The following is a 16961-nucleotide window of genomic DNA, read 5'->3' as shown; positions in this document are numbered from 1 at the left end:
AGCAGCCTTTTATTATAACAGTAATAGCATGTTAGCGCTAAACAAATATTGGGGCTTCTGAATATAGAGCTATTCTGAATTAAACTTGGACATTTGTAGCTTATAACAGACATTAACATATTTTTTTTCTGGTATGTATGAGTTTTACAGTCACTCCTTCAGCAAAGACATTAGTACAGTCCATGTCTGAATACTGTTCACACTGCTAACCCTATTCACACTCACTGACGTATCTACACCTTCTGGAAGCACTAGAGAAGTGTCTTTCTCATTATTTTGGACCTACCCCCTGTGATCTAATATTTTTCATTTGCAGAAATCAACGGGTCTTTACTAAATGTCTAAAAAGCCATAATGGTTCTCCAAAATACTCTAGTTAGCATGGAATGTGGGACATATTCTACCCCTTTTCACATTACTGTGCCCTGCTTTTGTCAAAATACCACATAAATCAAGCCACACAGCAGTGTTCAGTCTTTCTTTCACTGTGTGTATTTGGATGGGTTCCAGATCCACAAATTCATGTGCTAATGCAATGAACAACAGGTTCTTTTTATAACATGTCCACTTAAAAAGGAGTGGTATTTGTTAAAATGCTAAAATATGTGGCAATGCTATGGGAGAGTTATTATTAGATATGGCTTTTAGTAGAAAACTCACTCCCTAACGTCCTGTATTCAATTCCAACAGCATTAATTCAGTGCCACGAGGATATTTGAAGCAGGGTTATATTTTTCAGTAGGCGTTAACTCCCCTGCCCTCCACAATCAGCGGGCCATGCCGAATGGCCATTTCGTCCACTGTTTTCCTGATCCACTTCAATAGCCACTGTCCTACAAAACAGTAATTTCACTTACTGTCACAGCGCCAGAGCGCGAGCTGGAACTCATCCATTTAAATGGAAATAACTTCCCTCCTGATATTCCAACAGGAGCCACGGGGGGATTAAAGCGTTTGGAAACGAGGAACAGTGGATTAAATTAAAGCGCTTTTCTAGGTATGAGGTATCACGCCATCTGCAACATTTCACAGGCCATTAACACCTTTGGATTGATGGCCAAATGCATATTTTCTAAATATCTGTCCATATGCAAATATCTCAGCTATATTAGTGTTGTTGTTTTTTTTTGTTTAGTAGAGCTCAAATAATTTACTTACATATGTTTATTTATTACTTCTTCCTATTGAGCTCTATTCAGTAGTCACTGAAATTCTCATCTTGTTAGTGTTGCATTGGCATTATGTATTTCTTAAGGTCTTTAGAGAGCATCTAGTGACTTCAGAGATTTAAGTTAAAAGTTTAATGGCAATTTTTTTAATTAATGTGTTGTTCCTTATTTTGGTGGCACGGTGGTGCAGCAGGTAGTGTCTCAGTCGCATAGCTCCAGGGACCGTTTGAGTCCCGCTCTGGGTGACTGTCTGTAAGGAGTGTGGTGTGTTCTCCGTGTGTCTGCGTGGGTTTCCTCCGGGTGACTGTCTGTGAGGAGTGTGGTGTGTTCTCCCTGTGTCTGCGTGGGTTTCCTCTGGGTGACTGTCTGTGAAGAGTGTGGTGTGTTCTCCGTGTGTCTGCGTGGGTTTCCTCCGGGTGACTGTCTGTGAGGAGTGTGGTGTGTTCTCCCTGTGTCTGTGTGGGTTTCCTCCGGGTGACTGTCTGTGAGGAGTGTGGTGTGTTCTCCCTGTGTCTGTGTGGGTTTCCTCCGGGTGACTGTCTGTGAGGAGTGTGGTGTTCTCCCTGTGTCTGCGTGGGTTTCCTCCGGGTGCTCCAGTTTCCTCCCACAGTCCAAAAACACACGTTGGTAGGTGGATTGGTGACTCAAAAGTGTCCATGTGTGTGAGTGAATGTGTGAGTGTGTGTGTTGCCCTGTGAAGGACTGGCCCCCCCTCCAGGTTGTATTCCCGCCTTGCGCCCAATGATTCCAGGTAGGCTCCCGACCCACCACAACCCTGAACTGGATAAGTGTTACAGACAGTGAATGATTGTTCCTTATTTGAAAGTTTTCAGTGGTTAGTCGCTATGTCATGCTTTGTCCTTGTCCTGTGATTTTTTCTATTCCTATCACGTGTTTCTAGTGTTTCATGTGTGGTTTGTTTCTGTAGCCTTTTAGTTTCGTCTTCTTATGTGTTCTCTACCACCTCTGTTCATACGTGTAGGGTTAGTACTAGTTCATTTCTAGGTTCTCTTTTGTCTCCTCATTCTTTTTCCCATCATCAGAGGCTAATAAATCCCCTTTTCAATTCAGTTTGCATCACAAATTCAAGTCATGTTAATGTTATCTTGCAAGAAATACTGTTTAAACACTGAAAAACTCAATTTATCCTCGTTTAGTCTGGTAAACTGATGGATGGATGGATGGATGGATGGATGAAAGGACCTGTATTATAAGCTGACAAGTATACAAAAGCATTTGGAGGTGAGGTCATTGTCTACACATAGGTAGTATCACTAGGACAGCTTTTTTACATCTTCGCAATATTGCTAAGATTAGAAATGCCTTATCCCTCCAGGACGCAGAAACATTAGTACATGCCTTTATTACTTCAAGGCTTGACCACTGTAACGCACTACTGTCAGGATGCACCAGCAGCAATTTAAGAAAACTTCAACTAGTTCAAAATGCTGCAGCTAGGGTCCTCACTAAAACTAGAAAATTTGAACATATCAGCCCAGTTTTATCATCACTTCATTGGCTGCCTGTTAAATTCCGCATTGACTACAAAATTTTGTTATTAACATATAAAGCTCTACATGGGCTTGCTCCTGAATATCTTCAAGATACAATTTCCTATTATGAGCCTCCACGTTCACTCAGATCACAGAATACTGGATTTTTAAATGTTCCCAGAATTCAGAAGGCCTCAGCTGGGGGAAGAGCCTTTTCTTATAAAGCCCCCCAACTCTGGAATGATCTTCCAAAAAATGTTCGGGACTCAGACACAGTCGCAATCTTCAAATGTAGGCTAAAAACTCATTTGTTTAGTTTATCATTTGGTAGCTAATGCTCCCCCATAGATAAAGGCGGCAGATCCGGGGGGTCCATGGACACAGGGAATTATAGTATACTGAGACGCTGGTGCTGTCGTCCCGCCGCTTCTCGCGATCACTCAGGTTTGTTGACGGTGGAGCGGAGGGATGCCAGTGTTTCAGGATGCTCCCGTGTCTGTGTGTCCTCCTGGTTCTCTCCTTTTAGTTAAAGCTGTCATAGTCAGATCTGCCGGAGTCATTAGCCACACTCTGGAAATTTTCATATTTTCTACTTTACAAACACAAAACAGTTCAAAACTAATTCCATCCCTTTACATCTTTCCGAGTAAACGACTGCCCACCTGTCTGTCTGGACACTGATGGATGACTGTCGAGATCCTCCTCCACGCTTCAGACCAGCTGCCCACGCTCCAGCAACCACCAAGTGCCTTGAAGCTGTCCCTACACTGAAGTTCTCATGGACTACTAACTATCATCACCAGTAGATTGACCAGAGGAGGATGGGTCACCCCTTGTGAGCCTTGGTTCCTCCCAAGGTTTCTTCCTCAGCTGGGGGAGTTTTTCCTTGCCACTGTCGCCCCTGGCTTGCTCACTTGAGGGTTTTACATTTGTCTTTACATTTCATGTCAAATCTTGTCTTACTGGAATTCTGTGAAGCTGCTTTGTGACAACATCAGTTGTGAAAATCGCTATATAAATACATTTGATTTGATTTGATTTATGTTGAGCAGCAATAGCGTTAGGTTTAGTGTTCAGTGGCAGCAAAATTAATGAGGTGCTTATGGTGTTATTATTACAGATAATGGCCACAATGAAAAAGTTAGTGAAAAGCTGTTTAGAAATTTGTACTTGGTGCTTTATTGAAAAAAAAAGAAGGCCTTAAAGTATAATGTGTCCCAAAAAATACATGGAAATACAAACAGAAAGGCCACGTTTACGTGTTTAAATGCAAGTGTCTAATGATTTAGCCTCAGTTCAGAACTAAAGCAGTCGTATACATATGTGGTAAAGTGGAGATCTGAGGGAAACAGTGGTGTAATGGGAATTAATTTGTTCAGGTGAAGTTCCTTCTTTCCAGCAGAACAGAGCTGTGTGGGTTAAAATGGACCAGACCCCAGGAGTGACCCCCCAAGCTCCAGTGCTTTAGTCAAAGGCAGTGTCAGTGCTTACAGAGCAGAAACGGAACAGAAACCTGGAGCCCTGCGGCTGTGCTCTACAAGCTCCATTTCCCTCCTGTCCGTCCAGGTGAAAGAGCCTCTGACTGTTATTTCTAACCACACTTCTGCTGCTACTCGATATGAAGCAGCTTTAAAGAAACACTGCTGTTTTATTCACCAGTTAAAACTCTGCACACTGTGTACAACAAAGACATTCATTGAATATTCTCAGCGAGGAGAGCCTTTGAATTCACGTAGTCTCTGCATGTGATGTTCAGGTCTGGGCTCAGGGGCGGCCAGTTCATTGTTCTGGGACACAGCAGTAGGTTTCCTAGTTAGATTTTCCTTTTCTTCCTTTGTGTCTATTTTTGTCAGTAGAGGTTTCTCTCCAACTCCACATCCTTTCAGACCCATATCTGTGGTCTTTTAGGCTTTCAAATTAGCGTCTTTTGAAAGCAAAATATAGTGAATATTGTGAAAGCTGTGGAGGTTGGAGAACCACACCAAGCCCACACATACGTACTCCCAAAACAACAACATAACCCTCTAAACAACAGAATGGGCCGCTGAGCATGCTGGGAGCTCCCCCTTGAGCTTCTAAGCTCCTCCCATACTCTGAGTCCTCACAATATCTTCAGAAATACCTCTTGTGGTTAAAGTTTGTTTTGATTAAAAATGAATGAAGGGTCATTGCCACATTTTAAAATGGGTTTACGGACTCCAGCACCTGCCCTGAGGGCTCTATTATAGTGGAGTTCAAAGTCAACATGCTTTCAGTCCATTTCTATTAACATGGAGGAACATCAAATTTGTTGTCCATGGTAATTCAAGGCAACCAAACAGATGCAGTGCATAGAGATTAGGCTGAAAAATGCTGGAGTATCCTTTTAATCACAGCCCTATGCCACTGGCACCCATTAAGATTAATGCAATGGCAAACATCAAGCGTCTAAAGCATGTCCCATTTCATTTGAGTTATAGATTGCGGTACAATGGCAGACTGCGGAATTAGAAAAAGGTAATTTAATCCTGAGGCAGTTAGCTTCAGGCTGTAATACCACTCTTCACACGAAGTTAAAGCGCCGTCGTCTTCATATCACGTGCCATAAATCAGTATTTTTTTTTCGCTGCAAATGTGTGCCTTGGACCATGGCCAACACTAACGCTGCAGTTCAGCTTGTGACTAATGCTGCTGGGTGTCTTCAACATTAATCACCCTCATGCACCATGTCCTCCAGCCACACAACCTCCCATTACAACCTGCACACAAATTTTAAGGAAGTACTTCAGCCAAAAAGCGAATGTACACAACCGTACGCTCTGTGTCAGATAGTGAACACAATGGAGTATTATGGTGGAAGTGCTGAAGAAGGACAGGACAATGTAGCTTTCTTTCTTGAGGGAGTTAACACAACAGGAAGTGCTGAACTCAAGCCGAACTACCACTATGCTATACTTCAACAGCTATGACAGGTCTGTTATTGGGGTGACTGCAAAGCATGCTGGGGGCCATTTTGCATAACCCTATGCGGAATGCAGTAGTGCATTATGAGATTTGCCATTGAAGTTTATGTGGAGGTTGTAGCAGGAGGTTGTGTGAATCTAGGACATGGTAAGGTCGTGGGCAGCCATGGTCAAATTTAAAGTCCCCCTCTGGTTATCAATTCTTTTCCATGTTTTTTGGGTTTTTTCCTTGTAGGGTTCACTGAAATATGTACATTAGAATGTGTACTTTCTGGTCCAACCCTCAGATTCCTCCAGGTTTGAGACCAGCATTGAGTTCACCCTGGTCTTTGCACCCCCTAGTGGCTGGGAGACCATCATATACTCACTAGTGAGCCATTTCAGTCAATCAACCTACCATTGCATGTTTTACAAACTGTTGTGGGAGAATCTACCTGTTTGGGACTACAAGTGGACACTCTGGTGGTCCTCAGGCCTAAACCGAGAAGAATCTGATTTCAATACAAATTCAGTACAAGTCCAGCAACAACTGCACAGAGATCAGCTTCCTCTTTTTTTTTTCTCTTATCTCAAGCAACAAAATGTACCTTTGGGGAAGCTGTTCGGTTTTTGTGAACAGTGAGCACAGACGCAGACTTCAGACACTGAAGATGTCTTGGAACCTAGGTCTGTTTGATTTGCAGCCAAACTATCACTTTAAATCCTGTGTCGTGTGATATTCTGTGGTTCCTGGTCCATAGCGTTTCCACTGCCTCGTTTGGTGTAATTTTCGCGTCCAGAGAAACAGGTAATGTCGGTAATTATGTTGATGAGGACAAATGATCGCTTCTCTTTAACATGAAAGCTTCAAGTTCACCGCAGCTTTAATTGTTCCACATCAAAAGGTAGTCAGGGGACTTTGGATGAGTCTCGAATATTAATTATGCTCCGCTTGTTGAAACGCTCTAGCTAGATAGGCGCATCGAGGGACTATTAGAACTTAATAACCTTTCTCTGATACTGATTATTTTTAAACGGAGGGGGCAAAGGCGTTAATGTCCATGAGCCCGGGCAAAAAAAAAAAAAAATCCTCACCCTGGGCATGAATAGATCTTATTTGTCCACCAAGGACAAAAATTAAAGGTTTCAGAGAGTGGGCCTTGAGGTGTGTTACCATCCCATTATTTAGCCCAGAAACGATTATGGATTTTCAGCCAGGAAACACACACCAATAAGTTCATGAAAGATAATGTGCATTTCAGAGGAAACTGCTGGCTTTTTCCACACATTGGGTTTAATAGATTAATTTAAAGCGGAGTTCTGTCTACTTGAGTGGGTATAAATCTGCATAAACGAGAGCTGCCAGTAAGGGAGACTCATAGAATGACCTCTGTCAGAAAGTGAGTCCTGAGAAATATCTCTGCCAGAAATTGAGACTTGAAGAATGAACTGTGCCAGAAAGTATGACTTGGAGAATGAACCGTGCCAAAACTGAGACTTGGTTCTAGAATTGTGCCAAAAGTGAAACCTGGACGTAGGCATGGGCAGTATCCACACTTTTTCTTTTTATACCATCATATCATCTCAGAATATTAACATTAGGGTGACCAGATCTGAGATGTAGAAAAAGAGGACACGTCTTGGGGTGGGGGGGGGATGGAGTGATGAGCGCCCCTCGCTGCCATTGTATGCTTAGCTGAACCTATGTGTGCCTTTAGGTCCTTTACCTTTGCCTGATGTAAACAAGGACTACTGACGTGCAGACTGACCAATTAAATGTTTACAGAGAAGGTTATCGACCAATAACGGTAGCGCTACAGTCAGACCGTCCAATCAGAAGATTTTAGGCTACTTCACCACACCCCCTTTTCACTCAAGCGAACCAATCGGAGTAGGGGAGGGCGGGACTAGTTTGTGAACGAAACTTCTCAAAGTTCTATGCAAGCTCTAGAAAAACAAAATCCCGGACGTTTGTGAAATTCCGCCCGGACATTTTTTTAAGTCTAAAAAAGAGGACATGTCCGGGTAAAAGAGGACCTCTGGTCACCCTAATTAACATGGTACACTGTATTACTGTGGACAGAGAAGGAGATGAACTGTGGGGCTGTGTGAGCCTCATATCTGTGAGCACAAAGTCGAGTGAATGCTTTTCGGCTCTGTGCAGTTCAGCACAGCACAGCCCAACAGTGTAATCAGACACACATGCTGAAGATAAAAACACGATTCTGAGCATTTGCTACTGGAGGAGCAAAAACATTTGAAACACTGCAAAATAAGATGGTTCTTCACAGTTACATAACACAAGCATAACTAGCCAGCTAACAGGCACTGGTTACACACATGTTCAGAGATAAAGCCTGTGATCACAAAGTCGAGTGAAGTGTCTTCTGAGTATTTTGTCTGTTTACAGCTTCCTTCCTCTCTCTTTAACCCCATATTAGCGCTAAACTCTGTGGAGGCTACTGGGTTAGCACTTTTTCCCCACACATTTTCAGAGTGTGACATGAGACAGTGAGCTCCCACAGCGCCCCCATGTGGCTCTCAATACACATGAACGAATTTGGCTTGTATTTAAAGACCCAGAACATAAATGTGACACACCTTGTTTTGAGATACCGTACACATTTTAAAATTCCGCTGTATACTTTATTATCATTATACCACCCAACCCTATCTGGACAATGAACTATGCCAGAAAATGAAATCTGAATAATGTTCTGTGCCAGAAAATGAGATTGGAAAATACACTGGGCAAGAAAATGAAATTTGGAGAACAAAGTGTGGAGGAGAATGCCAAAACTAAAGGACAGCAACGTCTAAGGGGTTTAACACGTTTCTGGCTGTTGGAGGCTGCAGAAGTAGCTGATCACAGGCTGATCCTTTGCCTCGAGGCCAGGGAGCAGCTTGTTAACGCCGTGGCCTGAGGTGAAGCTCATTACAGAAAATCAATTGTCTGAACCTGAGGCATGCTCAGAGAAACACAGTGCAGATTAGGACAGACATGTTAATGGTGTCCACCTTTGCATACATCAAATTACTGCATCTCACAGCATCCCAGTCCTAAAAATACACCATGCTCTATTTCTTACCCCACATTATTCTGTTAAACGAGCTCTGCAGTCTCCACCCAGAAGCACATTCCTTCATACAGAGTATATCCAAGTTCAAAGTCATCGCTGATGTTTTATAGCACACCTATTGTGTACATAAACACACTCTTAAAAATTAAGGTGCTACAAGAGGTTCTTTGAGCGATGCCAAAGAAGAACCACTTTTGGTGGGATTTTGTTTTTCTAGAGCTTACATAGAACTTCGAGAAGCATTTCGTTCTCAAACTAGTCCCGCCCTCCCCTACTCCGATTGGTTCGCTTGAGTGAGAAGGGGGCGTGGTGAAGTAGCCTAAAATCTTCTGATTGGACGATCTGACTGTAGAGCTACCGTTAGCTACCGTCTGCACGTCAGTAGTCGTCATTCAAAATATTAAAGGCCTAAATTATTTTTGAGAGAATGCTTGGTTTTCCAAAGTAGTCTGCAGTAAAGTTTCTCCACTCCCCTCCTAATTTCAGGCTGGTTGAATTTTCTGATTCTCACAGTCCAAGTGTATTGTTTTGGGAAAACCAGCAGCTTCTTTGTTAGAGTTCCAGAGGCTCTTCTTTTGCTTTTTTAATTGCAGTCTTTTCAAAAGCTCCACATCCTTTCAGAGCCATAGTGTTGTGTCAATCTCCTCACAGTAGAAGGGTGGGCCCAAGCAACTGTGGCTGTGTTCTGGTCTGAATGGAAAGTGCAGCTTGGGTTTCTCTCTGTAAAATAAAAGCTTTAATGATTTTAGTCAATAAACATCTTTATAAAAGTCTGAGGATTTTTCCTCACCGTCTCCTGGTCTCTAGTCAGTTTGCATGCTCAAGACTCGTCAAATGTTTTTATGAAAACCCAGTGTCTGTAAATGGGTAAAAAACAAAAACAAAGTGTCTCTGCCTGGTATGCTAGTCAGCCTCTCTCTCTCTCTCTCTCTCTCTCTCTCTCTCTCTCTCTCTCTCTCTCTCTCTCTCTGCTGATGACAGAAACTGAATCTGAGTGATTTTAGACAACAGACCTTTTGGACCTCCAAACATTGAAAGGCATGAACATAGATGAGGATACAGCTCTATTCTTGCTCCATAGGTGGGTAATATTGAGTTAATTGTGTTGAGTCTGATCACTTATTCACTTAAGTTGGAAAAACTTCCAAATTCAGGAGACGGGATTTGGGAACTGCGTTACTGAACCTCCTGCCAAACTAAACAACTCTTCTGCGGTAATTCGATCAGTAAATAAAAACTTTCAGGCAAGTTCAACAACGTGCAAACCACAGCCGTACAAACGTAATGTTCCACCTTAAAAGACATGCTTCTGAACATGAACAGAGCTTCCCCACAGTCGTAGACATCCCCGTATGTGGTGTTTATCTGTTTATTTGTCACCACTAAATTGAGGGAACACTTAAGTAATGGAACATTTTAAATCTATACATTTACAAATGTTTATTTTCCCTTTGGGCGGCACGGTGGCGCAGCAGGTTAGTGTCGCAGTCACACAGCTCCAGGGACCTTGAGGTTGTGGGTTTGATTCCTGCTCCGGGTGACTGCCTGTGAGGAGTGTGGTGTGTTCTCCCTGTGTCCGCATGGGTTTCCTCCGGGTGCTCCGGTTTCCTCCCACAGTCCAAAAACACACTTTGGTAGGTGGATTGGCAACTCAAAATGTGTCCGTAGGTGTGAGTGTCTGTGTTGCCCTGTGAAGGACTGGCTCCCCCTCCAGGGTGTATTCCCGCCTTGCGCCCAATGATTCCACGTAGGCTCTGGACGCACCGCGACCCTGAACTGGATAAGGGTTACAGATAATGAATGATATTTTCCCTTTTAAATGAAAAGATAATGGTATCCAAAAACATTACAGCATCAGAAAGATTCAAAAGAAGTCCTGCAAATCACCTATTTCTATTAATTGATTTTACCTCTTACTGCTAAATAGAAACCAATCCATCTGTGCAGCAGAATAGGAACTTAACCTTCTGGAAAGATTGCTAATGGATAGCCTTGTTTTATCCGATTCTTGGCTTAGGTTGCCATCTGCTGGTCAAAATACTTCTCCCAACACTTGATGTAAATAACCAGCAGCATGGGGTTAGAGGGAGACATTTTACAGCAGTGTTATGGATTTCCCCTGGAGTTTTTGTGTTTTGTTTTTTTTTGTTTGTTTTTTTGTTTTTTTTAATCAGGTACATCTAGTTCTTTCAGCTAAACCTCACGTATAACGTTGGAAAACCAAACCCCCACACTCCCACAAAGGCCCACAGTAAAAACAAGCGCTGATCCAAGCGATTAATGTATTATCTCCTCATATTTTTCTTTGAGAAGAGTTCTCCCTGTGTCTGCTTGGCTTTCCTCTGTATGCCTCAGTTTCCTCCCACAGTCCAAAAACACATTTATAGGTGGACTATGGCGAACTTTGTTAGTTAATTTCCTGTAAGGGACTGGAGCTCTGTCCAGGGTGTCCTTACCCAGTAAACAAGGAACGTCCCTGGACGTTCAAAATAGGTCTAAAAGTAGTCTGTCCGTCAAGGACATATTTTAAACGTCAATGGACGTCCAAAGTCCATCTTAATAAGTTAGTTAAGTGGTGACCAATCGATAACGTCAGTGGACGTCCAAAACGCGTTTTATACAAGTAATTTATTTCGGGACCAATTCATAATGTCAATGGACGTCCAGAATACGTCTAATAGTCGTCTTTTCAATGTCTGTGTTTGGACGTCTTTTCAACTTTCATTTTCAACCTTCAAAAACGTTGATTAGACGGCAGTCATTACGTTATTTCAACGGCTAAATGTTTACTGGGTAGGTCTGGTGGCTCTTTGAATACATCTGAGTATGGACCAATATGATGGACCTGTACAGCTCTATGGTAAAATCACCCCATTAAAAAATGGAGGGGCTTATTTCATAAAGCAAAGGGGTTAAAGCTTTTTTTATATATATACATATATATCTTAATTAAGATTTTTAATCATTTATTTTAATCTTATAGTCAATAATAACCATAATTGGGTGTATAATTAGTTTTGTTGGATATGTAATAGCTGATAAGACTTGGAGGAAATGCATAACCCATTAAGTGTATATGGCTTAATAATCCATGAACATATTTTATCATCTGCACATTTTTGTACAAACCTCGTGTTTAGTTTGGTCACGTTGATGTCGTGACGTTAATGTGAAGTAGAGTAGCACCCCCTTGTGGAACAAGTGTGTACTTAAAGTGTACTGCTTTGGAAACACCCATTTGTACTAAATCATTACTAATATATAATTTAAATTATGTTAAGTTACTCTTAATATATACTTAGCGTACTAGTTGTATGATATTTCTGCAACTCTAAGTACCCTTTAAATATATTTATATGCTTGTGGTATAAGTCAAATTCTTTTAAAACAAAGTATTGTAATTTGTAACACTTTATAATAGTATTTTATAATATATTATATAATAGTGTTTTGTTTTACCGCACATTTTTTATGCAGCTCAGAGAATTATATATCAGTTGTATTAGAAGAGTGACAAACACAACATTACTAGTAAACTGAGTATATATATTAAGTGTAACTTAATATAATTTAAATGACATATTTATAAGTGTTTAGTATAAATTAGTGGCAGGTAGTGTTACAGTCACAGCTCCAGGGAGCATGAGGTTGTGGGTTCGAGTCCCGCTCCGGGTGACTGTGAGGAGTGTGGTGTGTTCTCCCTGTGTCTGCGTGGGTTTCCTCCAGGTGACTGTCTGTGGGGAGTGTGGTGGGTTTCCTCCAGGTGACTGTCTGTGAGGAGTGTGGTGTGTCCTCCCTGTGTCTGCGTGGGTTTCCTCCGGGTGACTGTCTGTGAGGAGTGTGGTGTGTTCTCTCTGTGTCTGCGTGGGTTTCCTCCGGGTGACTGTCTATGAGGAGTGTGGTGTGTTCTCCCTGTGTCTGCGTGGGTTTCCTCCGGGTGACTGTCTGTGAGGATTGTGGTGTGTTCTCCCTGTGTCTGCGTGGGTTTCCTCCGGGTGACTGTCTGTGAGGAGTGTGGTGTGTTCTCTCTGTGGCTGCGTGGGTTTCCTCCGGGTGGCTGTCTGTGAGGATTGTGGTGTGTTCTCCCTGTGTCTGCATGGGTTTCCTCCGGGTGACTGTCTGTGAGGAGTGTAGTGTGTTCTCCCTGTGTCTGCGTGGGTTTCCTCAGGGTGACTGTCTGTGAGGAGTGTAGTGTGTTCTCCCTGTGTCTGCGTGGGTTTCCTCCTTCTCCGGTTTCCTCCCACAGTCCAAAAACCCACGTTGCATTGGTGACTCAAAAGACTGGCTCCCCCTTCAGGGTGTTTTTCTGCCTTGCGCCCACTGACTACTACTTGAGTACAGATTAAAAATGCCCACCTTTGGTTGAGAGAGGAAACTTTAATTTCTCCTAGAGAATAGGAAGAGCTGTTTCACAGGAAGCATTAGATTTAATGTAAAGCCTTTGTGTGTGCGCCCTTTCATGTTTTTTTTTTTTTTTTTTTTTTTTAACATCCTCTTCCTCAAACCTACAACGAACAGGAACATTGGTTGCATCCCTGAGATCTGCCCAAATGTCGGATGCATTTCTTGAAGAATTCGTCTTCCTCAAACAGCCTTCTGAGACACAGTGGCTGAGGTACGCTGCTAATGCCTTGGCTTTGGGACACAGGCGTTAGGCTTTCAGTGGCTGGACTGCTTGGGAATTTAAAAGAGCACATTGCCCAAAAACTATGAAACAGGTATAAATGGCAATATTTATTTTTGTGGCTAACATCCCATTTCTAAAGACTTATATGACAAATGTACAGGAATTCTTTTGTCTTTTTTTTTGTATGTTATTGCTTTACAGTAAAATGCATTGGTTGGATATGTCCATTAGAGCAAGACGATACATTCAAAGAAGTTATACAGATGTCATCATTTATGGTTCATAGTTTCTAAATGTACATTAAAATTATTATATATATATATAGACATAAATCCAACGTCAGATACAGCTCACAGTGCATAGGGTCGCTTTCGTTCATATTGAACCAATACACTCCCGCAGCAGTGTTTCCAAAGTCATAATAAATCTGTTTAGTGTGCGCTGATTTCATACCCATTTCTTTTTAGAATCTGTCAAAGACAACATGATGCCATCAGAAATTCTACTTGTTGAAATGTCATCATCCAATAAGCAGTTCAGCTCCAGTGAGACCGTACATTGACATTTGTGTGTGTTTTGGATGAAACACAGTACAAGACCACGGCGATGCTGGTCCTCTCAGATGAGGGGAGGGCGAAGGATGCGTGGCCACAATAAAGCCCCCCCCCCCAATCATTTAACACCACAAACAAACTCCGAGACCATCTTCAGCCTCTGGAAAATTTAAATCAAGTTTCTCCACTCGTCACTAAATGTCAAAACCGTATGTACAGAGTCGCGATTCTTACAACAAAATGTGAAAAAAATAAATACGTAGCTGAGAATTCAGCATCAACAATGTCCGCAAATATAGAAAATGGCACTAGAGAAAAGTTTGTTCTCAGGTTCCGTACACGATGCTGTTCAAACATAACAATCGGATGAAGTACAGTTGAGCGCCGAGGCAAGAGGGACCTCCAGGAAGGGACACGGAGAGTAGGACCTATTACAGTGGTGCGAAGGACTTCGTGGGCAGGTTGTCCAGTGTGCGGTCACTTCCTCTCGGTCAGAGTAGCAGCTTCAGGCCTCCAAAACGAAAAAGCAAAGTCTCAAAGTCAACTGAACAGCCTGTAGAGTTCTCTCTCTCTCTGTCTGTCCTCCAGTGGAGCAGGAGGAGGTTCGCTCCGGCCCAGAGTTTTCTCACACACTTCAGTAAGTAAGGTGGAAAATAATGCCCTGGAGAAGACGGCCTGCATAGTGTCCCCTTTCAGAGCATTCTGTCCAATCTCTCGCTGCACACGAGCTTTTAACAGAGCAGGATTGATCACTTAGCAAGCGGTAGCCCAAATTAAACCATATCCTGTTAGCTTCATAATAAAAGTCCTCAGTTAGTTAATAACAGACCCCACAACCTGTAGGTAGATCAAACTGAAGACGGTCTGGTGGGTTTTTCAGTGCGCCAGATGACTCCAGTGCTTAAAGCAACACTAAGTAGTATTTTTACCTTTAAACTACAGCTTAAAAATCATTGAGGTGCTTCACTGATCTGTAACAGGGAGATCAGAGCCTCTATCACTGCTACTCTGGGCTCAGCACTGAAGAAACCGCACTATGTATCTATTCTGGAGACGGTAGGAAACCTCCCCCTTCCGACAGGTTTTAGGACAGTTTTGAAAAAAAATAAATTAATTACACTCTGCAACACTAGGGAGAGCCCAGGAGCAAAACTACCAAATCCTACCTAGTGTTGCTTTAATTAGCTGAACGTCGTTAGCTCCAAAAGTGAGGAATCCTGCTTTGTAAAACCCTCCCTCTCACCAAACACAGATATTGCTAAATCCTGTTCACTTTGAGTTACTCAAGACAGTCCTCCAAGCAAAAGAGGTTGGTGTTTGTCCTTTGAAGGTAGAAGACCCCAAGAGTGATGCTCATATTGAGATTGCATATAGTAGCATCAAATCAGAGCTTTTCTCAGACGGACGCAGACAGTCAAAAAAGAAAAAGACCCCGACTCTTCTCCTGGTGAGTGGCTGCTTGTTTTTGCTTGATCTTGACTGCGGTTTTTGCTCATAGCTGCCAGGTTGCGATTGGGTCATGGTCGCCATAGAGACGGCTCTCTGCAAAGGTCCCATCATGCGCTGTGGACAGGATGCGATCGCATGGGCTTGTGCTCACGGTGATAGAGGGACATCCTCTTTTTGTATTTGACTTGCTCTCATACTGTGTCTCACACACACTCACAGAGACACACACAGAAGGAAGCACTGGTTCATGTTGAATGACGAAGGACTGCTTACGTGTTTTCTTTGTTTTAAAGTGCATGTATCACACAAGTCATTGTCAATGGAACACCAACTGCCCAATGGATTTCATACATCCATTTTATTCCCTGATACAGAGCGCCTGTGATCTCCTTCTGATGATGTACAAAGAGAGGGTCTGTTCCCTCATGACGGGGACAAGGGTAGGTTGCCACATAGCCGTAATTCACCCCAGGAATTCTTCATACTACTCGTGTTGTGCAGCTTGACATTTCTCGGAGTCCCATTTCTAAACTGAAAATAAATGTACAGCCTCTTTTTAAAAAATAAGAAATAAAATAAAAAAAGCACATTTTTCTAGAGGTACGAAGCAAATAACACCTATGACCAAACGTCTGTTTGACGTGCTCCTCTTGCAGTTATCTGCACAAAAATACACACTGATGTAATGCAGTGCCACATAACAGTAAAGTTCACACATCCGGAGTATTCTGGTTTTTAAAAAATGTAATAAATAAATAAATAAATAAAAATACAACACGGAGCACTTTAAAAAATATAAATAAATTAAAGGAATAAATAGAGTGAAAAACGAAAGAAAAAAAAAGGTTAGGATTCCCTTGGGGAAAGATGGAACAATTCAATAGCAGTGGGACATGGTCTATATTTGGCAGAGGAGTGATCCTCGTTTGTTTTTGGAGAGGGGGAAAAAAAGAAGCAAAGAGCTGCTACGAAAGAGGTCCTTTTCATGAACCAAAATGGAGGGTGGGACCAGGCTGTTGGTGTGAGATTAGTGCTGTAGCTTCATCTTAAAACCTTTAGGACACCATTTTAAATGAACAGCGGGAACTGAGTGACGTCTTTGTGGAATCCATTGGCGCTCAGATTTGATCTTCTCTGGTCTACAGGTGCCTCTGTTTGCCCCAGCTGAAGGAACGTGGACTTTGAGGTAATGGTGGTTTTTTTTGACACTGCAGTGGAAGAAGAGTGCTCTTGTTTATTAAGGGAATAGCTCATTTGGCTAATGTTGCTAACAGTGAATTAAAGCAAATAGCCTCGGTTTAGCATTATGTGACAGTAATGCTCACTGATGGCTACTGGTTTTCATCGACTGCTGGCAGGTTTTAACATGCTATTCCTTTAAGAATGAATGATGGGACCTGGAGGTGCATTCTGAACCTAGTCTCGGATGTTTTTAAAACACCTGAAGAAGCCAGATTCGTGGAGGATTCCGAGCAGAAGCTTCTAATGGTCCTCCTGACACATGGGCAGGTTGACGAAGGTGAAGACGTTGTACTCTATCATGATGGAGAAGGTGAGGAAGATGGCATACAGGATCAACACATACAAGCCCAGCTTGAAGTCCAGCTTCCATTTGTTGACGTGAATGCCCAGGATCTGCAGAGAGAATAGTGGTAGACACATTCTAAC

At 42.5% G+C, this 16961-nt stretch overlaps 1 protein-coding gene across 3 annotated transcripts in view; it reads right to left on the bottom strand.

Annotated features, from left to right (window-relative positions):
* Nucleotides 1-13318: 13318 nt before the first annotated feature.
* The window catches only part of slc24a4b (solute carrier family 24 member 4b), a 62420-nt gene continuing 58777 nt past the window's right edge, over nucleotides 13319-16961 (bottom strand). The window contains exons 17-18 of one of the 3 annotated variants that reach the window (XR_010803814.1): nucleotides 16691-16928; nucleotides 13319-16501 (exon numbers count right to left, since the gene is read on the bottom strand). Coding sequence is in view for 2 of the 3 variants with exons in the window: in XM_066676123.1 (XP_066532220.1) it covers nucleotides 16776-16928 (153 nt within the window). In the remaining variant the exon portion in view is untranslated. Of the gene's footprint in view, nucleotides 16929-16961 lie in introns of all 3 variants that reach the window. The other 2 variants (XM_066676123.1, XM_066676122.1) reach the window with 2 other exon arrangements.

This window comes from Hoplias malabaricus, chromosome 7 (assembly GCF_029633855.1).
Source record: "Hoplias malabaricus isolate fHopMal1 chromosome 7, fHopMal1.hap1, whole genome shotgun sequence".
Classification (NCBI taxonomy): domain Eukaryota; kingdom Metazoa; phylum Chordata; class Actinopteri; order Characiformes; family Erythrinidae; genus Hoplias; species Hoplias malabaricus.
The sequence above is the reverse complement of the archived record's forward strand: the minus strand, read 5'-3'. Positions and strand labels throughout refer to the sequence as shown.